Raw genomic sequence first — 23,312 nt, forward strand, 5'->3', positions numbered from 1 at the left:
GACCTGCAGATTACAGTGGATGAGAAGCTGGATATGAGTCAACGGTATGCCCTTGTTGCCAAGAAGGCAAAAGGCATACTGAACTCCATTAGTAGGAGCATTGCCAGCAGTTGACGGAAGTAATTATTTCCCTCTATTCGGCACTGGGGAGGCCACATGTGGAGTACTGTGTCCAGTTTTGGGCCCCCCACTACAGAAAGGATGTGGACCAGTTGGAGAGTCCAGCGGAGGGCAACAAAAATTATTAGAGGGCTGGGGCACATGACTTATGAGGAGAGGCTGAGGGAACTGGGGTTATTAAGGGCTTGGCTACGCTTGCAAGTTAGAGTGCATTAAAGTAGCCCCAGGCGCCCTAGCTCCTGAGGTGTCCACAGTGGCAAGGCATGTATAGCGCCTGGACTCTGTAGCTGGAGCGCTCCTGGTAATCCACCTCTATAAGAAGCATAAAGCTTGCTGCGCCCCGGCTGAAACAAGGTCAGTGTGGACAAGGTGTTGCATTACTGTGCTGTGATTGGCCACCAGAAATGCCCCATAATCCCCTGAAGTCAAGTGGCCACTCTTCTCATTCTGTTGAAATCGGCCGCAGGCATGCGGATATTCCCTTTCAAAGCTCAGTTTCTGACAGCCAGCATGCTTATCTGCTCTGGGACAAAGCAAACCGTTAGTGTGGAATGCTGCCATTGTGAGTGTGTGTGAGAGAGGGGAGAGGGTCTGCTGCTGTCTGAACTTACAAGACAACATTCTGACACACTCTTAGCCCCCTAGAACACACTGTCTCTCCCCCCCATACACACAACACACTTCCTGTCACACTCCACCCCCTTCCTCCCCACATTTGAAAAGCACGTTGCAACTACTTGCACACCGGGATAGCTACCACAGTGCACTGCTCTTTGTGGCGTTGCAAGAGCTGCTAATGTGTCCACGCCAGTGCGCTTGCAGCTGACAGTGTAAACACACAGCAGCATTTTCCCTGCTGTGGTCTCCGAAGGCTGGTTTAACTCCCAGCGCTCTACATCTGCAAGTGTAGCCAAGCCCTTAGTCTGCAGAAGAGAAGAGTGAGGGGGAGAGTCTAACAGATTCTTTTGTTCCTGTGAGGCTGGGTTTGTCCCATACCTGCCCTGATGAAGTGTGAACTGCTTCTCTGCTCTTGGAGAGTTTTTGCCTGGGCTTATTTTAAGCCATGAGGATACATTTTCAGCCTCATAACTACATACATGAAATTATAACCTGTAAGATTACTATAACATCACTGTAACAACAATGCTCAGTGCCTTCCGAAGACACCCGCTATGACAAACTTTGCATTGGATGCCACACAATCATTTTATAAAGATGAACATGGGGGTGTAGGGTGTTCCCCTGAGGTACAGTGTCACACTATTTCATTAGGAGGGTGGAGAAGCACTGGAATGGGTTACCTAGGGAGGTGGTGAAATCTCTGTCCTTAGCTGTTTTTAAGGCCAGTTTGACACAGCCCTGGCTGGGATGATTTAGTTGGGATTGGTCCTGCTTTGAGCAGGGGGTTGGACTACATGAGCTCCTGAGGTTTCTTCCAGCCTTAATCTTCTATGATTCTATGTCTCCTTGTTTTTGTATTATGGTAGAGGATAAATGGGGTGCCCAACTATATCTTTTGTACCATTTATCATTTTATTCTCTATCATGTTCATATTTTATTGATTTCCTCTCTAGAACCAAAAAAGTAGGAGAACTCTAAAGATGGGAAGCATTCATATTCTAAAGCCACAATGATGTACAAGCAGGGACATGGATCTGGACATGGCCTGGTGCAACTGGTAACAGACACGCAGGTACTATTGGTCCAAGGAAAGGCCCACACTTCTGCCATATTGGAGATGAAGGATAAAGGCAGCATAGCCCTCCTAAAGACAAGCATCTACCGAAACCATGAAGAAGTTATGATCACAGTCTGCTTTAGTACCATCTACATCAAGGAAGCTGGACTGATCTGCTGTACTAGATCCCTCACAAGACCACAACTTCTTTACATATTCTCCCTTCCTTTAAGGTATCTGGTGCTGTCCCCTGGCAGACAGGATACTAACTAGACAGACTGCTGATCTGATCAAGCATGGTAATTTCTATGTTTTTTCTACGACCTGCTATCAATGGATGAAAATGCTCCGTTTCTGGAGCCAAGAGACCTGGATGGGTCTAGAGATTTCAGTTAGCTTAGCCACTTAGATATGAGAAGTGGACATTTTTAGTCAACCCAGTACCCTTAGTGGTTCTGGGACATGAAGAATAGTATGCAATACTCCTAAGAGTGGCAACGTGCCAAGGCAATTCTATGGAGGAGAAACCTGAGATACTCCTTCTCATAAATTACCAACAAAACAGCAAAATGTATTAAAGAAAAAAAATGAGAGTCCATGAGGGTCACTGTCCAAACAGTTGTCCACAGTATGAGGAATTTCTTCAGATAAGATCATGCCTATCCTATCAGCATTATTTGGTGTGGAATACTCTCTTGTGCTGTCAAACCTCTCTCACAAGAGGGATTTAGACGCAGACATAGGTAGGGAACCACGAGGAATGTGGTTCCTTAAGATACTGAGAAGGAACAGGGGAATAGGACATAAAGTGCAGGCAACAGGATTTCCTTGTAGATATTTGATTATCCATTGGTTAAGAGACTTGGTTGCCCATACCTGCACAATAAAGGTACAAACCCTGTTTCACTACCACAGTGGGCTCATTTGTACAGAATCCATGGGAGCTGAAACTTGGGAATTTTTCCCACAAGTGGTGTGATTTGGCCATGTGTATTTTGACTGTGCTTCACTAGTTTATACAAACTACCAAGTTTGCTGCCATACTGCATTTTCCATTTGTTCAAGAACACTCAATATTCACTATTTAGTGCAGATACACTAATGTAGTAAATTAAAATTCAAAAATGAAGATTGACTAGAACAATCCACATAGAAAATAACGGAAGGAAAAAGAAAGGAACCAACACCTGTCCATTCATACAGCCTCCAGCAATGATATTGGGATCAGATGGACAGAACTCAAAGCAGTAGATATCTTCAGGGCAATCCAGCATTAACTAGAAAAAATAATAATCAATTGAGAAATGGAAAGATTGTTCCTTTGTTGTCTGAATGCTTTGAATATTTTAAAATCCTGTTTAAATACCTGAGGGTGAATAGGGTCAGAGAAACTCCAAAAAAGAATTGGTGACTTCCGCAACAACAGTTTACCCGATTGGGCAATGCGTTCTTCATAAGAAAGCCGCTCTGTTACTGACACTGCTATAATCCCTGATGGAGGGGAAAACAAACAACTTCATTGTCGATAAAGGGAAAATGTTAGCAGTTCTTAAAAAAAAAATGCTATGCCCACTTCAAGTGTTAATGGCTCTGTTAATTATTGCTTTATAGGTGACCTGTAAAGAGAGACAATTGGATATGTCTCCTTTTCATATACATAGCCAATTTTCTTTCCCACTGTAGGTCACCTTTAAAGCAATAATTTTAGTTAATGAATGATTAGGCACCTTATAAATGCATGATGGAAGCCCAAGACCAGAATATGACACAATATTTTTGCTAAGAGTCGTTTAATTGTAATCTCAAAACTGGAATAACGTGATAGACATGGTTATGCTCTTGGGCACCCATTAAGAAACCAATTCCTTTATTGTTATACTTAAAAAGAAGGCAGATTTCCTGTGCATCCTCCAGTGTTGGTTATTCAATGGCATGTGTGGAGCTGTAATATCCCAAAGGAAGCACTGGAAAGCATTCAGAATGTATACTGGTGCTCTTTGCACTCAGGTGGAGCCACATAGCCAAGTGGTGGGGAGAAGTTGAAAGAGAAGCAGGGCCCCATGGAGAGTGTGTGCTTCTGGGATAATATGAGAAAGAAATTAGGCCCAGCACAATTACAGTCCCTTTAAATGGGTTTCACAAGGGGAAAATTTCCTTCCTATGTATTCTCTACTATACACTTGTACAAGAAATCATCTGGCCTACAACATTACCTCTTTGATTTCTACACAATATCTGTCCATATCCCACTTTATCTCAAATCAGTGGTTTCCACATTTAAAAGCCAATAAAACCTTTATCAATTTAAACTTTAAAGCTCTCAAACTATTTCAGGCATGAACTAAATATTTGATAAGCATTACCATAAATGGTTGGGTGCCAGCAAACACAGCTAACTGTTCTATGCTTCAGATAGTGCAGGTCTGTAAACGATTGGTATTCCTTAAGGTAAGCATCTGACTTGCCACCAAAGGCACTTTCATCTTCTGCTAATGCTTTCCAGTCATCAAAAAAGACATTCATTATTTCATTTTGCTGCAATGCTATTTCCACTCTGTTATGAAAATAATAGTTAACATTTTCAAAAATGTCAGATGTGAATATTCAATGGGATAATTACCCACTAATTCAATAGAGAGACATTTTTCATTTAAAAATTATGACCACATCCCCCAAAGTGGTATGCACATGGTTACCCTGTGCTGGTCAGTCCTCTCAAGAGAGCCCTTCACATTCAAATACACTTAAAAAAAAATAGACGTACTGTGCTATCACTTCACTTGTGTGTACTCAGATTTGATTTCAGTGGGCTTAGATTAGGCTCTTCAAGTTTACTGCCCGATCCTAGAACCCCAAGGATTTCAGTGGACTCCTCAAGTGAGTAAGAGCTGTAGAACTGGGCCCTCACAGTTTATAGTTCCTCCTTCTACTTAATCCAGCAGAGGAGTCCTAGGGCCACATCCTCAATTGATATAAATAGATGTAGCTCCCTGACTTTAATAGAGCTATGTCCATTTACACCTGCTGAGGATCTGGGCCATAATTTTTTGTTTGCCCATGAAAATGAATTTGTCATGAACTGTATTACTTGTTCCCATGTAAATGAATGTGATGTCACAAACCTATTACAGTATCAAGAAAGAAGAAAAATAGGCTAGGAAGATGCAGAATATAGAAAATTAGGAACTGCACTACTTGGACCAGACCACTGGTCCATCTAGAGCAGTATTCTGTCTCTGACAGCGGCCAATATCTGATGCTTCAGAGGAAGGTGTTAAAGTCACTTTATTGGACGAGTATGCAATAGCATTACTATGATGGAAGTACTTCAATAATTAGCAAAAGTGACAGTGTAGAGCAGTGGTGGGCAACCTGTGGCCCGTGGAGTATGGAAAAGCACATGGACTGAGTGAGACCTATACTTTACATTTCAGATGGTTCAAAGTTTCTGTCAGTAAGAAAGTTTTTAATTGTGGCTTAACAGCTGACTAACTTGTTTTAGAGATTTGAAACCACCTTCCACAAAGCACAACACAACAGCATGGATTGGAGACACATGCATCAGAGAATTCAGTTTTTGTCTTGATTTTAAAACTAACAGTTACAAACCTAAAAAGAAAAGGAGTACTTGTGGCACCTTAGAGACTAACCAATTTATTTGAGCATGAGCTTTCGTGAGTTACAGCTCACACTCTGAAACCAGTTATAAACCTAAGTATATCGTGACACCTCTTGTATAGTTGTGTATACCGCTTTACTGAAGGTAAACTTTTATGCATATTGTTGCAACATTTTTACCTTAAAAGCACTGAGATAATAAATTCTTTCAGATCCTCAGATGACAAACACAGCTCTTTTTCTTCATCTGAGAACTCTCTGGGAAAATACTGTGTGGCTGCATTTCTTGGATAGGTCCTAAGCAATTTGGAACAAATTTTAACACAGGTAAGTTTGAAAGAATTTTTTTAAAAGAAGCCTTATGATATATAAAAAATGGAAAGCTAACTATGTTAATTTTTTGCTAATGTTGTTAAGGTGATTTGGGTTGATACGACTTTGGAAGTGGGGGAGAACTTAGATGCACAGTATTTGAAAAGGTGCTCTCAGAGGACCTGACTCTGCTCTCATGCGGGATTTACAACTGTGTAACTCCATTGACTCCAATGAGTTATTCCTGGTTTACCTTACTGTTAGTGAGCTCAGAATCGGGACATAAATTAATAAATAATAATGAAGGGATTGTTTCCCTTTATAATTACTAAAAACTGTTAAATCAATTTCAAACTTACCACTTTGTTTGAGTACTCATTTCCCTTACTTTTGGAACGACTTGTGTACCAACATCTTTTTCAAGTTTCTTAATGATGAAATTTTTATCCTGATAGGATGTACATTCAATGTAGCCATCTTTTACACTTGAAGCATTTCTATCAGTAAATTTGACCTTTGAACCAAACTCTCTGCGCACTCGAGAAATCATATATTTAATCTGCAATACACCCAAAAGAAGAGATTTTCTGAAGTAACCACAGGAAAAATATTCTTGAAAGGCAAGTCCTTTAAAACAGCAAGATTCAGAGATCTGCAAGGTCACTTGTGGTGGTCACTTGTAAACAGAGTTCACAAACATTTATAGATTTTGAAATTCTGTACCTCTCTCATGAGCCCAAATTACCAATAAGTGTGTGTCATCATATTTTTTTATCTTTCTAAATTGTACAGGACTTCTGAATATTTTTTAAATTATTCCTAGCACTGAAAGGGATAATCCTGTTACTCTGAGATATCAAAATTGTCCATTTGCCCAAGTAACTACTTCACTTCTCTCTGGGAGAAATTTACTCTGCTCTGACAGCCACCACAAGGACTATATGCCACGTAAGCCAAATGCTATGTCAGACAGCAGATTCCAGAACAAACGGAAGAGAATACTGCATCCCATTTAAACTACATGGAGAATTTGGATTTCCCAGAGGTTAATGGGAGTTTTTCCATTGACTTGTTTGGAGCAGGATTGGGACCTTAAGTCAATAGAAAATAATTACAATGATCTAAATTGTAATTATTTGGCAAAGATATCAAAACTACCACCCCAAACCTTACGAATGGTGATGGGGATACTTAATGGCCAAAAGTGGCCATGACTTCTGTTTTACATCTCCAGCAGCAGAGTGCCTTCATTACAGTCTAGGGCACTGGATCATGTATGGATTTAAATGGAAAAGGAAAACATCAGAATCAGAAACATCAGAAGTTCCTACAGAACTTTCAGTTTTTCTTAGAGGTCTAGTTAGTTCCAACTCTCCTTTGCTGTGATGTCTGACAAGATCGCAATCAAAATTGGGATGACCACAAGAATTTCAGGCATACCTCTAAATTTTCTGCCTTCTGTTCATTTAAGAAACTTCTTTAATTTTATTTTAACCAAGAATTTGTGAGATTATGATTTTGATTGAATTATATCTATAATTTCTGACCTTTCTAAGAGATTCATTAACTGATTCTTCTTCAATTTCCTTTTCACTGCCAAGGGAGACCCAAGGTTTGCGGACAGGAGGCTTATAAACGTATTCCTCTGTTGTTCCTTCTTTAGTCTCTCCTTCTTCTTCCACTGGCTCTGGAGGCTGTAAGACAAAGTAATTGCAAAGAAGATATTTATAGTTTTTCACATATAAACATAAATATATTATTTAAATGTAGATACCAAATTCAGTGTTGCCAATTCTTATTCACACAAATAGTCTCAATGTAGTCAATCCGGCTACTCACAGGAGTAAGGGTTTGGAGGATTAGGCCCTGTCCTTTTAGCAATGAATTTTCCAATTTTCCATAAAGGGACACTGTCAATCTGAAAGCAAGTCAGTTTTTTAAAAACAAGTTTAAAGTAGTTTCATGTACTCCACCTGCTCCCGAGTCCACAGTAACTAGCTAACAGAATCGTTAGGAAAGGGGTAGATAATAAGACAGAAAATGTCACATTGCCTCTATATAAATCCATGGTACACCCACATCTTGAATACTGAATGCAGATGTGGTTACCCAACTCAAAAAAGATAAATTGGAACTGGAAAAGGTACAGCAAAATGATTAGGGGTATGGAACAGCTTCCATATGAGAAGAGGTTAATAAGACTTGGACTTTTCAGCTTGGAAAAGAGGAGTCTAAGGGGGGATATGATAGAGGTATATAAAATCATGAGTGGTGTGGAGAAAGTGAATAAGGAAAAGTTTATTTACTTGTTCCCATAATATAAGAACTAAGGGCCACCAAATGAAATTAATGGGCAGCAGGTTTAAAACAAACAAAAGGAAGTATTTCTTCACACAACACGGTCAACATGTAGAACTCTTAGCCAGAGGATGTTGTGAAGGCCCAGACTGTAACAGGGTTCAAAACACAACTAGATAAATTCATGGAGGATAGGTCCATCAATGGCTATTATCCAGGATGGCAGGGCTGGTGTTCCTAGCCTCTGTTTGCCAGAAGCTGGTAATGGGAAACAGGGGATGGATCACTTGATGATACCTGTTCTGTTCATTCCCTCTAAAGCACCTGGCACTGGTCACTTTTGGAAGACACGATACTGTGGTAGGTGGACCTTTGGTCTGACTCAGTATGGCCATTCTTATGTACAATCACTATTTTATTTTCTATTAAAATGCTTCCCTCCCCCGCCCCGCTTGCTGGTGTGCGACAGATGCACCCGAACAAAAGGAGAAAATGACTAAGGCCCTCATTCTGCAGCATACTGCACTTGGAAGGTCACAGGGGTCCACACAGTGGTGCTCCAGTGCACAGTACATTGCAGAAGTGACACCGAACTAATTAAGGTTCCAGTCCTGCAAACACTTAAGCATGTTAGTAACCTCAGGAAAATAAATAGGCCTACTGAAATCACATGTACAAATATTTGCAAATCAGGGTCTAAATGACTATATAAAAAATGTCTGCAAATGTACAAAATGAAAATAAGAAGCACATTTTTCTCTAATTTTTCAACTATAGTAATTTTATGTGCTCCTTGTAACAACAGTAGAAAAAAAATCAAGACCAAATGTGACTTTCAGTTACAAGGTTAATGTTTTCCTCTAATGTTTACAAATATATAAATCTGGAGTTATTTTTGCAAGTACAGTTTGTTGAATAGAGTGTCTTCCTTTGAAGAGCCTATTAATCTCTTACTGAAATGTGTCTAATCTGGAAAACTAGAGATTTTGCACATGTGATTAGCAGTTTTATGAGAAATGGTAATCGTGACACCAATCAAGTCAGTGGCAAAAATCCCATTGACAATGGAGTTGGGATTTCACCCAAACACTTTTTCAGTATAAATTATAGGTATATTTTGCATGTTCAGACTAACTTCAAGGGTAAAATTCTTGGAATTCGAATGCTTTATTTATATGTGTGTTCAATACAGATCTTCTTTTCATGTCATTGAAGAAGATCTGTGTCAATGACATAAAAAGAAGAATCAGACTAGCCACTAATGCATTCCTAAAACTCTGTAATATCTGGAAGGCTGAAGACATTTCAATAAAAATTAAAATCAGTGTATACTAGACAAATGTGTTGATATTGCAGTATGGGTTGGAATGTTGGAGCATGAGGAAAGCTGATGAACATGAGATATTGACTGTAGAAATGAACTAGCAGAGAGGAATACTGAGATAGTCAAGACTGCAGAAAATAAAAAATTATGTGATAAAAACATGGCAAGAAATAATGCTGTTACAGAAGAGTCAAGAAAGACAACTGTAATGGTTTGAACATGTGTCAAAAATGAACCCAGAAAGGATACAAATATGTTGATATGTACCAGAGTGCAAGCAACTAGAAAGGGAGGAAAACCGAGGATGTATTAGATAAACACAGTGAAGAATGACACAGAACAAAAATATTTAAAGATGAATGAGGCTGATACAAAGTGATGGAAAAACTTCATTCGGCCCCATTGTCGCTGCTGAGCTGATGGATGAGAATTAAAGAGAAAGAGAAGAAGAGCAATACACATCTCAAAGTGTGCGTGTGTGTGTGTCTAGCACTGTGAGTTATTTTAAGTATGTGAAATAATGTGAAGGTGTGTTTGAATTTTCTTACATTTAAAAAGCTTTCCTTGGCCTCTTCAGTTGCAACAAGATAAAAGTTCTGTCCATATTTGAACTCTGTATCTAAAACTACCAGAAGTTCTTCCCCTGGATATTCCTGCATGAATAAGAACAGAAAGGTTTCATATATTCCACTTCCAATTACAACTGATATATTAATCTAAGATCTGTAAAATTGTGAATTAGACATTTAAGTAGTCAATACCAGAAAACACAATCCTGAAGAAAAAACAATTCTTAAATGCAAAGAACTGTGACTATTTACTGGAAAGCGGAAAGCAAGTAATGTGCAAAAAAAAGCTTGATCCTATGCACATTGAAGTCAATGGCAAAGTTATCATTAACTTTAGTGGTGGATGATCAGGGTCAGAATTTGCAAAAATTTACAAGTACAGAGGGCTGTTTTGCCCTCACATGTGTGTGTACAAATCTCATGGACTTCAGTGAAAATTTCAAAGCCATATCCAAAGGCATACATAGATTTATTTCTATTTTGTAATATACTAATATTTATTCCCTTTTAAATTTCTTTTTAAGGATTACATATTAATATGAAAAATAGAAATGAAAATACATTTTCCTAGAGTAGTCACAGATGGACAGATGAGGATGGGCCTTACCACTGAAAGTACATGGTATGAGGGTTTTAAGTTTTAAAGTGAAAATGAAAGGAGTTACGTACTAGGACTATTTTTTTGACTGGGTGGAAATCGGAGACTGCAGCTCTTGTCTTCATGTCCTGAATTATGTCCTCTTTTTTCAGAAGTTTGTAAGGTTTTTCTTCTGTGACATCTTCATTAATTCGACAATTTAAAATTTCTTGTGTCTTTTGAGTGAAAACTAATGGAAAGATCTCTGGGTGGCCTAGAAAAGGTAAGGCAAAGTTGGAGGGTGAACAAAAATAGTGTTTTCCTTGAAAGGTTGACAGTGTAAGAGATATGTCCTTAACAGTTCTAGATCTTTCTTACGGCTAGCAACATGAAACCTTTGAATCTCTGTACTTAAAGTTTTTGGTACATTTGGTGGCATAGACTGTAAATTCAATATGAAAAGATAACATTGTTTTCATGTTGTAAAAGCCTGCGCCTAACACATTTTGCATAATCAATATATGTTATTTAAAATAAAATATTTCAAGAAAACAGAAGAATAAATTCACAGTCATCCTATGCTATACTAAGGCAGAAGTTTTGTGCTAGGAGTTGGCTGTGTGGATGGCAAAGAAACATTTACTTGCTGCTAATCTAGCATTCACAAAATAATGATCAGCTGATTTCTTTAACATGGTGGATAGCCTGGAAAATCTAAGTTATGTCTATTCTTTGGCTGAAGAGAATCCTTCCTGGAGAGTGGAAATCTTGTATCACTGTGGATAAAATTTACAGTATTCAGACCAAAACATCTGCATCTATAAAACTACAGTAATATATGGAGGGGACAAGTGCTCAGTATTTTCTGCTTGAGTTTTGTTCAATGTTGCTCAGTAATATGCTGGGGAAACTTCATTCCACAACCTGCACTTTGGTCTTATTTCTAGCTAGTGATGGCCAGTAGGGAAATACTGGTCCTTTGCTACAGGAGATGGCCAATCTACCTTGAAAGAGAACAGAGGACCAAGTGCTCTTAAGGAAGCATGCATATGTCCTCTGATCAAAACCCAGCTCTAGATGCTGATAATGTGCGTAATTAGTGACTGTATCTGTTTGAGATTATGGAAAAGGTTGCAGCAAGACAACTCATAGTATCTTGATGCCTCTGACTTCCTAAACCCTTGTCATTCAGGGCTTTGACTATTATATTTGCATTGGTCAATGGCCTTCAGGAAGTGGATAAAGACAGGGTGTCCATACTGATATTGTCAGGTTTGCCAGCAGTCTTTGCTACAGTTAATTGAGGTTTTGTTAACTCATGTGAAGACCAAACTGGGTTTAGACAGAGCTGCTATGTGCTAGCTTCATGCACCCAGTGTTAGGCAATTGCTCTTCTGTCTCATGGGTTCTCACACGGGGTGCTGCAGACTTCCTCTCTGTCACCTCATACATCTTGTTCAGTGTGCATGAGGCCATTAGGAGGGTTACTGAAGAGGCATGGACTGAAATGCTTTCGATATACTTAATGATTGCCAGCTCTATGGCCCTGACTGAGGAAAGTCCATGAGTCCATCCCTATTCAGGACAGCAATTAAGCCCATGCTTAACTTTAAGCACAGGTTTATGTACTGTCCTGAACAGGGATGCTTTTCTAAATCAGGACCCTCATCTCCATTTCATCCTGTCTTGTGTGCAGTTGAGTCTATTTCTCAGTTACTGGGTGAGATTGAAGCATGATAGCTCAGTGGTTTGAGCATTGGCCTGCTAAATCCAGGGTTGTGAGTTCAATCCTTGAGGGGGCCATTTGGGATCTGGGGCAAAAATTGGGGATTGGTCCTGCTTTGAGCAGGGGGTGGACTAGATGACCTCCTGAGGTCCCTTCCAACCCTGATATTCTATGATTCTATGAATAAGAGCAAACTGATTGAGACTCAAACCAGGTAAAACTGAGGTGGCAATGACTGGCCAAGGGAGACAACCAGAGCATATGACAAAGATTATATCTGCCCCTTTGATTGAGAGTATGTAGCCATCATTTGTTACTAAAGTGTGAATCTTGTTAGGTTCCTATTTGCTTTTAGATAATTAAAGAACATTGACTAGAACTCTGACTGTATCTTCAAAGCCAACCTTCACACTACAATCTATGCCTTTGTTATTTCTAGATAGGATGACTGTAGTAAGTTCTACATGGGATGGGGCTACACCTTACATCCATTCAAAAGCTGAAGCTAATGTAGAATATGGTGGACCCACTTGTTAGGTGATGTAGCTCACCATGAGTATGAGACACCAGGAGTGCCTCCAGAAATTGACATGGTACGCACTGGTAATCCCTGTGGAGCCATCCCCACTGCTGCCACTGGCCCCAGCATCTAGCCCACCAAGTGTGCACCATGCTCAGCCCCTACCTTCCAGCCCAGTCCACCCAGGTGTAGTGTCATTCCCAGTCCTTGAGAGGGAGGGGACACAAGCTTCTGGAAGTGGGACAAAGCCAGACAAGCCCCTGCGGGGAGCCCTGGTATAGGAGCCAGCCGCATGGAAGCAGCAAGAAGGAGCAGCACTGGCTGGTCCACTGCCCAGTGTGCTCACTCAGGTTTGGCGCCCTGACCCCGTGCACCAGGTTGCAGTGCCAGTCACTCAGTTTTGGCCTCATCACTCTATGTGTCAAAATGGAGGGCCAGAGGGGCCAAATCTGCTGCTTCTTGCTGCTGCCAATCGAATGCAAGGGCACTGTTGTGCGACACCGGTGCTTCCTGAATCGCATTGTCTGCTTGTTGGCTTTGGATGGAATGTAAATAGTTGGTTATAACCTATAAAGGCCTAATTGGTTTGAGCCTTGCCTATTTGAGAGACCTCCTTTTTCGCCATGCAATACTGCCATAGTTGCAGACTACAAAGGCATTCAAGCTGGATCTCTCCTAACTTATTAGAATGGGAGCTGTTGAGAGGACATTCTTCGTAGAGAACCGTAAGCTTTGATCTGACATAGCTCACATCTGCTGACCTTAAGGGCAAGCTGCAAAATGCTTCTTTTCAACTACGCTGAAACCTGCTTAGAGAATGGAGGTTTCTGGGGACCTGAAGGGCCTGGTTAGTTTTGTTATGTTCTTGGTGGCTGGGCGGGGTTTTTTTGAGATTTGCTGATGTTTCAGAGTTTTTTTATTTCCTGTTATATGGTATATTTTGTCAGGATAATCTAGACCTGGAGCAGGCATCTTTTTGTCTATTTTAAGATGAAGTAGGTAAATCTAAAATAGGGATCTTGATCAGCTTGGTAAACATGCTTTGAGAAGTCAACTCAAACCTAATCCTTTTAGAACTGACAAAACAATAAATCCTTTTTAATCTCTATCATCCAGGAAGCTAAATTTCCCAATAGGCCTATAATTTAATATGTAATATTTGATAAATCCCACATTTATCCTTTAAACCCTTTCACTGCAGGTCCTCCACTGCATCTGCTCTGCTGCAGTCATCCACTGAAATCAGTGGAATACTAAGCCATTCCTACCTATACTCTGCAATATGAAAGATGTGTTCTACCTGGACTTCCTGGCTATTACACAACATTGTGCAGTATGCATACAACACACACACACACACACAATTCCTGTGTCTATTTGCTTCACAAGTGCTAATTAACATTTCACTGCTTTCCTTTTCAATATCGCTTATTTTTTAAGGACTTATGTTTGTGTGAGTTTCCAAGAGTATCTGTGTTCTCCCTGTCAGGCACCTTATTCCAGTGACAACCCCAACCCACCTTCAGGATGAGGAGGCCAGGACATGAATCCTTCTTTGGCCTAGCATTTTGGCTATAGGAGCCAACTACGAAGAAGCAACTTGAGAAGTTTACTCCTCCTAAAGAATTGAGCATGTTGTTCTGTAGCACTCTCAGCCCCTGCTGCCCCAGGGAGTGAAGGATGTGGTCAGGACACAGACCCACTCAACCCTAGTACACAGCTGCAATGCTACAAATACAGCCAAGATTTTGATATGTCATGGTTGACAGGCCCAGGAAATTACATTTCCTCTTGCAAAGCATCTCTCTGAGAAGAAAATTACCACCCGTTCAGCATGAGGACTGCCACAGTGCTAAAATCCCCAGTTGCTCTACTGAGGAACTTTCCATCTAACAACATCATGGACAGGCACATGCATGTCATGCCTTCCCTGCACTCCCTTTGCCAGCTCTGTTCCTGTGAGCCACCAGGACAAAAATCCACATCTCTATAGTGCACTGATAACAGGATTTTCATCCATTTTAATCTCCAGTTGGCTCCCAAGAATGGAATGGACAGGGGGAGCAGAGGGACAGCACAACATGCATGTGTATCAGTCCTCACGATTTGTTGCTTGGGGTGTCCAGGACTGATGCCCAGGGTGCAACTAACCAGATTGGTACCCAGAGGAAAATCTATATAACTTTCCTATCCCTACCCATAATATTTTTGGAATCCCCTTATTGTGGAAATTATCAGAAAGGAGGCGAAGATTCCCCCCATCTGATAGAAAAGTGAAAGGAAACCCAAGCAATTAGTCAGGGAATTCTCTCTATGTATCAAAAGGTCCTAATTGAGAATAATGGTGATTTTTCAGATAGCTCATCTAATAAAACAGCTGTACTGCACTCAAATGGTAACAGATGATTTAAAAAACAAAAAGCTTGAACCAGCTGCAAAATATCTTTTCCTTCAGTGTTAACAGAAAAACATTTTCTTAACCTGATGCAGTTTCAGTGTCACATGGAACATAATGAATGTCCATTTAAAATTTATGAAAACTACTCTAGACAGAACACTAGGGAATATACTGTGACAACTGTCCTGCATCAGCAGAGCAGGCTGGATGACTTAAAATGTCTTTTCCACTGCTTATGTTTTTGAGACTAAATTAAAAATTAAAAGCAATGACCAGAATAATAGGTTATATCATAACATCTCTTTGCCTGAAGGATTCCAGTCCAAATCATAATACAAAACTAAGAGCTGATCCTGAAATTCTTTCTCATATCAGTAATTTTGCCAGCTGATGCTTTCCTGAGTAAAAGTTTTTAGCATCAAGGCAAAATTTTTCGATTGTTAACTCTTCTGACTAATGTCTTCCTATATGACTATACCGTGCCTCACACATTTTGGATGCTACTGAAATATAAAAAAATATAAATAATGTATCAAAGACCTATAAAATGGGTCATGGCGGTAAACAGGTACTATCAGCATGACTTTGGAATGATGAAATTATTCATGAGTAGTAAAGGTACAAATAAATTATGCAGGTCAACCTCAGTGAGTGCCAATGAAACCCTTCTATTACCGCACACCACAAATGTTGTACCATTTGTTTGGAAGAGCCTTGTATTGTAGTGGTGGACTTTTAGAAGAGTCTTAGTTTTGGGGACATTGGTTCCTGTTTGTTTATTGTACTATTATAATGTCCGTGCCCACAGTTCACACTTTAACCTGATACTACTATCCTGAGGGGCCAAACAAACCCTAAAGAGCAAAGGGAATTTTGCTAGTTTTATGCTAAGGAGTTAAGAACCAGGAATGAGACTCCTGCACAGATAGTATGTTTAGACAATAGGATCTTTTGCATTTCCAACTACTATAATTCTGTATAAACTGAGTCATAAGGATATCAATTTTTTTCTTCTATTGTTCGCCACTAGGTGGAGCTACAATTCTTATTTGTTTCTCTTGACGACTTTCCAGGAACATCATAAACATAACATTGATATCATCTGAAAGACGAGACATATTCTGTCTTTATTAAAAGCAGAGACAATTTACCCAAGTTTAGGTGAAACTTCTAAGACTGTGTAATTTTACCTCCATCCATCAGCACACAGTACAGAATAATATCATGCTATTCGGGGGAAAGGAGTGATTTATGTCTTTTTTTATAAAATCCTCTGATGAGTATATTCTGATTTGCCTCAGATGTCTCAGGTGTGCAACTGCTTTTAGCCATGAAAGCCGCACCAATAAATGCCAATACATCCAACTGAGAATGTAACCTATTGAGCCTGACGGGGTAGTCTTTTCTCAGGCAAATTTTCAACTGAGGTCAAGAACTGCAAAATCTGTCCAAAAGAATGCATAACAAGAGGGTTCTAGAAAGGCGTGAAAAATCCTACAATATTTAAGACAAGTGAATATATCTAGACATAACTTATTAAAAACAAAAATTGCACTCCTCTTACTCAATATCCAAGGGTAAAAATATCCACTAGGGAAGAAGTGGTTGACATCATGTGAATTCTTTTAGAAGTTTTTAAATGGCAATTGGAATTTCTGTGCCTAATTCTGCAAGCCACTCCCTTGCTAAAACAGTCTCCTACTTGTGGTGCTGGTAATGGTAGACCCCAATGAAATGGACTGTAAATCAGTTTCCAACCAGATTTAAGAATGGTTTAACAATGATTGAAGGAAATCTAAATATTTGGTTTAAATATTGAAGTTTTTCTTTTGACTGCAGGTAATTTACAATAATATCATCCTGTAAATACACTTCACCTCCCCTTCAGTACACAGCTCTCTTCAGCACAAGCAGCTGCCTCCTCTTTTCAACTCCCGATAACACAGGCTTCTAGGTTGGGAAAGCTATTCCTACCCGACAGTCCACACCAAGCTGCCTGCTAATCAGACAGTTGTACTTTACTAGTTAGTTCAGGCAGATGTACTCTTTCATAATTCTTTCTCATCCACAGCAAACTTTTCTTCATCTTTCCTTATTCTTCTACATTATTAACCTCAGTGATTATGGATGCTGTACAATATTCTAAAATTGGTACTGTAAATCCCGATCAATAATGGAACTTACCTATGCTAGCCATAGATATGTCAACTTCCTCATCTTTTTTACCTGAAATACAATAACATGATGTTAAGTTGGCATTTAAAAAATTCTAATACATTAGTTATCCTTGTACAATCTTTAATTTGATAGGGTAACATACACAAATGGCAACACATTCTTTATAATGCATAAAATCTAACCTGTGACGAGGCAGCACAATACACTTTCTATTCAACTTAGATTTTACGAAAGAAACTACCGAATCCTATTAGAATGAGTGTCTAAATGTGTTTTAAGGAGGCATTGATATTTCTTTGAATTTTGAGAGAAATGTAAAATTCATGTTTATTGTGAACAGGTGCTCAAGACACCAAAGAGGAAATCTCCCACCTTGTGGCACAAATGCAGTCACTACACTCTACCTGATAGCATCCCCTGGGCAACTTGCCACCCAGAAATGGTCCTGACTGAATGGGATGGTAAATGGTCAGGTCCCCCTAAACGCTTTGATCAGTAGAGCTGGCTGGTATTCAGAGGAGCAGATGTTGCATCTTTCTAAAGAGTGATGGAGTGGGTACGGAGCTCCAGGGGTCATTGGGTATCCCTGAGCTTATGTGATGGTGTACAAACCCTACAATGAGTCAGGACAGTAAGGGATTAATGGTCTGGCATTCAGTCTGCTCTGCTGCGCAGCACTCACTAGACAGTGATTGGGAGGGTATGACAGGATTTGCATACCCTGCACTAGGCAAGAAAGAGTTAACCCCACATGATGGGCATGCTCCAACTGCTGCCTGAGTATAAAAGGGAGCAGCCCAGCTCATTCTAGGCTGACTACCGAGGAGAGAGGATACTTGGTGGAGGCTCCTGCCCAAGAGCCACTTCAGCACTTGACTGAAGAAACCAGAGATCCCAAGGACCAGACCAGAGACCTGTAGACACAGCTATGTTGACAGAAGAGTGCTTCTGCCGGCATAGCTAATGCTGTTTGGGGAGTGGTGTTCCTACTCCAGTTGGAAAACCCCTTCTGTTGGTGTGTGCTGTGTCTACATTGGAGAGTAGGTCAGCATATGCTGATGTAGCTGTGCTGGCATAGGCTCTGAGGTGTAGACATAGCCCCAGGCAGATGGCCAGAAGGAGGACTGGGGAATAGCTTTGTTCAGTGTTACTTCGTGAGTTTTGTGTCTGAATAACAAGTGAAGCCCTGAGAAAAAGGCCCTGATCTAGACTCTGGCTGTGGTTTCAGTCCTTCCTGGGCTGGGGACATAGGCCTCCAGTCTACACTCGTGAACTGACCCTGGTCCATACCTAGCCTGGGGTGCTGACCTGTTGTTGATAGTATTGATAATTGTTTTAACTGAAGAGGTTTTTATTGATACCATTCACTGAGGTGTGTTTCCTTTCTGGTTTCTGCTGTGATCAGTTGGCCCTCTCCAGACATGATTCCAGCCCTGCTCCCCTTAGAGCAGAGCAGCAGCGCACGGAGTCCAATTTCGATGTCACCTTGATAGCACATTGTGACCTCTTGGGTGAATTTGCCTAAACCACTGAAGAAACTCGTTCCTTACAATACACAGGAGAGCCTCACTAACCTGCACTTTGCTAACTCTCTCTCCCCACTTCTCAGTTGAGTTATAATACCAGAGCAGTCCAGTAAAGTTACATGTTATTACAGTGAGACTTCATAATATTTTTAAAAAATGATAGTACATTGATGGTGTTCACTATTATATATTCAACACTGAACATTTTCTGCACATTGGCACCTGAGATACCTCAGTATTTTCCTGTACTTAAACCTCTGTCTTCATTGTAAAGCAATAATAATCAATCACACTTAGCTCTCATATGCTTTTCATTGGTAGATCTCAAAATGCATTACAACGAGATAAGCATCATTATCCCCACATTATAGTTGGGGAAACTGAGTCAGAGAGCGGTCATGTTACATGGCTAAGGTCACCCTCAGCCCAGTGGCAGAGCTGGGAATAGAAAATAGGTTGTCTGAGTCCCAGTCCAGTGCTCTATCCAGTAGGCCACATAGTATATCTAAACTATATTTTTCTAAATGAATATAGTCAATTGTGTGATGTAACGTCCATGGTGCTTGTGTTTTGATCACTTACTTGCTAATTCACAAAATTGTAGTAATTCATAACAGGTCTCCCAGTCATTGGTGCAAATTAGTGAGTTTTAATGTTGTAACATTTAGCCCAAGCAATGTAAGTAGCTGCCATGTAAATCTAGGCAACATCTTTCTTTACCGCTGTAGTATTATACATACCAAGCTGTTTTCGCTTGCCTTTGGCTGATCCTTTAGCTTTGGTTTGTTCTTTAATTTTAAGTTTCTTTACTGAACCTTTGGGACTTAGTTCAGAGGTCTTGCTGGATTTTGGACTTTCTAACATTTTTCAGATTTCTGTCTGGAAAGATATTATATATAGCATTAATATATTGTAATCAAAGGGTCAAGTTTGCCGCTGGCCAAAATGAGAATTTTGGCCAAGGCTTACATTTATGCAGCTTATCATTAAAGTCTTTTTCGTCCATGTCTAAAGGCACAGTCCAAACATTTATGTCCCAAACTTACTGTACTTTTGACGTGGCATCTTATAGTTGGAAAGTGCTGCTGCTTCTGTTTTAGGGCATGTCCACACAGCACAGCAATGTGCGCTAGAGGGGTGTGATTTTTAAAGCACACCAGTGTGCTGTGCACTAACTGGCAGTAAAAATTCCATAGTGCATTAAGGTAGGGCGGTCACTAGGGAACTTTTAATGTGCGCCAGGAGCGTCTATATTGGCCAGTTAGCGTGCAACGCAGTACAGTTTAGAAATTATATCCTCTCGTGCACACTGCTATGCTGTGTAGATAAGTCCTTCGTAGACTAGTTATAATATTGATTGTTCCAGGGCTGAATAATTAAAAAGGTAAATAACAAGGTGAGAGTAGTGAAGTACCGGGGGTAGCTGTATTAGACTGTATCCACAAAAACAACAAGGAGTCCAATGGCACCTTAAAGACTAACAGATTTATTTGGGCATAAGCTTTCGTGGGTAAAAAAACACTTCTTCAGATGCATGGTGTGAAAATTACAGATGCAGGCGTTAAATACTGACATATGAAGAGAAGGGAGTTAACTCACAAGTGGAGAACCATTGTTGACAGGGCCAGTTTGATCAGGGTGGATGTAGTCCACTCCCAATAATTGATGAGGAGGTGTCAATTCCAGGAGAGGCAAAGCTGCTTTTGTAATGAGCTAGCCACTCCCAGTTCCTATTCAAGCCCAAATTAATGGTATTAAATTTGCAAATGAATTTTAGTTCTGCAGTTTCTCTTTGAAGTCTGTTTCTGACATTTTTTTGTTCAAGTATAGCTACTTTTAAGTCTGTTACAGAACGTCCAGGAAGATTGAAGTGTTCTCCTTCTGGCTTTTGTATGTTACCGTTTCTGATGTCCGATTTGTGTCCATTTATTCTTTTACGTAGGGACTGTCCAGTTTGGCCAATGTACATGGCAGAGGAGCATTGCTGGCACATGATGGCATATATCACATTAGTAGACGTGCAGGTGAATGAGCCTCTGATGGTGTGGCTGATGTGGTTGGGTCCTCTGACGGTGTCGCTAGAGTAGATATGGGGACAGAGCAGGCAATGAGGTTTGCTACAGGGACTACATCCATCTTGATTGAATTGGCCCTTTCAACGCTGGTTCTCCACTTGTGAGGTAACTCCCCTCTCTTCATATGTCCGTATATAATGCCTGCATCTGTAATTTTCACGCCATGCATCTGAAGAAGTGTTTTTTTACCCATGAAAGCTTATGCCCAAATAAATCTGTTAGTCTTTAAGATGCCACCAGACTCCTTGTTGTTATGGTGAGAGTAGGTTTCACACACAAACAAAGCTGTGTACTTTTGCTACAGTCTTCATGGAACATGTGGAGTACCATTATTTGTCCCGGTGTTTTTAAACATAGGCAGGAGCATAGCTGCACACAGCATTTTTGTCAGAAGTAATGTACAGAGTATTACCAAAGAGATATTTATCTGTATTTTTACTCTAACTAGAATCTGTTGGTGCTACTATCTCAACACAGCTCAAAATGAATAAAACTGTGCTACCTACAGTTTTCAGTGTCTCACTCCTTCCTCTCACCTAAACTTCTTGAAGACAGGCAACAATCATCTTTGAAGGATTCCAGTTCCACGGGAGCAAATTCCAGTACAGTGAAAATAATATCAGAGAGGATACAATGACCAGTTAAATGATATGCCATTCCCTGACCACAGTTTTCTTTACCACAGAGGAAAAGTAGGGATTTGTAAATATTCATCATTTTTTCCTCTTTGTCAATTAACAGTCCATGGCATTTCAATTGCTGGACAGTTCCAGCGCTGTTTTCCTTCAGTCTAGCCTGGGACCTCAACCTTAAAATATCCACAAATCCCACATGAGGCTGAATGTGGGAAAAAGCTGTAGGCCCAGATTCTGTTCTCATTCCCACCACTGCAAATCCAGAGTAATTGGCCACTTGCCTCAACTGACTTTTTAGTTTGACACCATTAAGGGCAAACTTGAACAACTGTACAATTAGTTACAACATACAGTCACACACATTTCTTCTTTGACTTCATTATTCTCTACACACATCTGGAGGCTCAACCAGTGGCTGTCTGGCTTATTTCATTCTCCTTCTTCCCTCCCACTTCTCCCTCTCAAAGGATAGGAGAGAGGGTTTAGGAAAAAAGTATACAGGCTCTTTTTTTCTGCTTCAGAGTGGTCACCATAGTCATAATACATAAAAGAATCTCAAGAAAACAGCTTTCTGCTTCTGCCTTCTTTTCCACTGAAATAGTCCAACAGAGCTTTTCATCTGTATAATGAAAATTATTATAACATTAAAAACCAATTAGAATAGCAGAGATCACAGGTTGTAAGAAGGGTCTATTCTGCTTGATATAAACATAAAATCCTGCCAGCAGTATGGGCCAGACAAGACAAGACCAAACAAAAACGTGAAACACAGTTGCAGCACCATCATGTGGAGAATATACACCCAGCATCCAATTAACTAGCAATTTTTACAACCAGATTGGTCCAGGCTTTCTTAGGTCAGATATTATTAGTGAACAACCAGAAGATTTAAGCATAAGTAATGAAGGCTGGAGTGGCAGTTGCATTGTGCCACAAGTCTCTATAATGTGGGAATACAAATTTGAAACTAGTTTTTAGGAATGTAAACTAATTGGGAAAAGGACCATATTGTCATAAGTGGTTGCACAGCACCTAGTATATTTTGGACGTTACCACAATAGTAATAGAAATAAAAGAAAGGCCATGCACTCATATCATGGGGCAGGCCATGATACAACACTTATTACCAGAGAATCACTGATGAGCCCAAAAGGGAGGTCCCTCCAGCGTCCTTTGGACAGATACCATATTCACCACAAAGGACCTGAGACTGAAGGTAGGTGAGATTTAAATAAAACAAAACAATACCAGAGAATCAGAGACTCCCCAGGGGAAAAATTTAAAGAAGGTATTTTAAGAAGCCTAAAATGGTTTGTACTAGGGCTGTCAAGCAATTAAAAAAATTAATCATGATTAATCACACTGTTAATAATAGAATACCATTTATTTAAATATTTGTGGATGTTTTCCACATTTTCAAATATATTGATTTCAATTATAACACAGAATACAAAGTCTACAGTGCTCACCTTATATTTATTTTTATTACAAATATTTATACTGTAAAAACCAAGTTTTTTTCAATTCACCTAATACAAGTACTGTAGTGCAATCTCTTTATCATGAAAGTTGAACTTACAAATGTAGAATTATATACAAAAAAAAATGCATTAAAAAAAATGTAAAACTTTACAGCCTACAAGTCAACTCTGTCCTATTTTGTGTTCAGCCAATCGCTCAGACAAACAAGTTTGTTTACATTTGCAGGAGATAATGCTGCCTGCTTCTTGATCACAATGTCACCTGAAAGTGAGAAC

General features: G+C 39.9%; 1 protein-coding gene and 1 long non-coding RNA gene across 5 annotated transcripts in view; one reads left to right on the forward strand and one right to left on the reverse strand.

Moving 5' to 3' along the window:
* LOC140916122 (uncharacterized) overlaps positions 1–5,739 on the forward strand; it is a 30,997-nt gene extending 25,258 nt beyond the window's left edge. Inside the window, exons 3-4 of the long non-coding RNA XR_012160431.2 lie at positions 1,696–2,098; positions 5,630–5,739. This is a non-coding gene — a long non-coding RNA (uncharacterized LOC140916122). The remainder of the gene's footprint in view (positions 1–1,695; positions 2,099–5,629) is intronic.
* DNAI3 (dynein axonemal intermediate chain 3) overlaps positions 1–23,312 on the reverse strand; it is a 55,657-nt gene that overhangs the window by 25,385 nt on the left and 6,960 nt on the right. For 3 of the 4 annotated variants that reach the window (XR_012160430.2, XR_012160427.2, XM_073357196.2), the window contains exons 2-11: positions 19,586–19,724; positions 17,326–17,367; positions 10,590–10,771; positions 9,900–10,004; positions 7,277–7,423; positions 6,089–6,288; positions 5,598–5,714; positions 4,163–4,353; positions 3,166–3,290; positions 2,987–3,076 (exon numbers count right to left, since the gene is read on the reverse strand). Coding sequence is in view for 1 of the 4 variants with exons in the window: in XM_073357196.2 (XP_073213297.1) it covers positions 2,987–3,076; positions 3,166–3,290; positions 4,163–4,353; positions 5,598–5,714; positions 6,089–6,288; positions 7,277–7,423; positions 9,900–10,004; positions 10,590–10,771; positions 17,326–17,367; positions 19,586–19,709 (1,323 nt within the window). In the remaining 3 variants the exon portion in view is untranslated. Of the gene's footprint in view, positions 1–2,986; positions 3,077–3,165; positions 3,291–4,162; positions 4,354–5,597; positions 5,715–6,088; positions 6,289–7,276; positions 7,424–9,899; positions 10,005–10,589; positions 10,772–17,325; positions 17,368–19,585; positions 19,725–21,456; positions 21,695–23,312 lie in introns of those variants that run through there. The other variant, XR_012160428.2, reaches the window with a different exon arrangement.

Source organism: Lepidochelys kempii, chromosome 8, assembly GCF_965140285.1.
Source record: "Lepidochelys kempii isolate rLepKem1 chromosome 8, rLepKem1.hap1, whole genome shotgun sequence".
Lineage (NCBI taxonomy): Eukaryota > Metazoa > Chordata > Testudines > Cheloniidae > Lepidochelys > Lepidochelys kempii.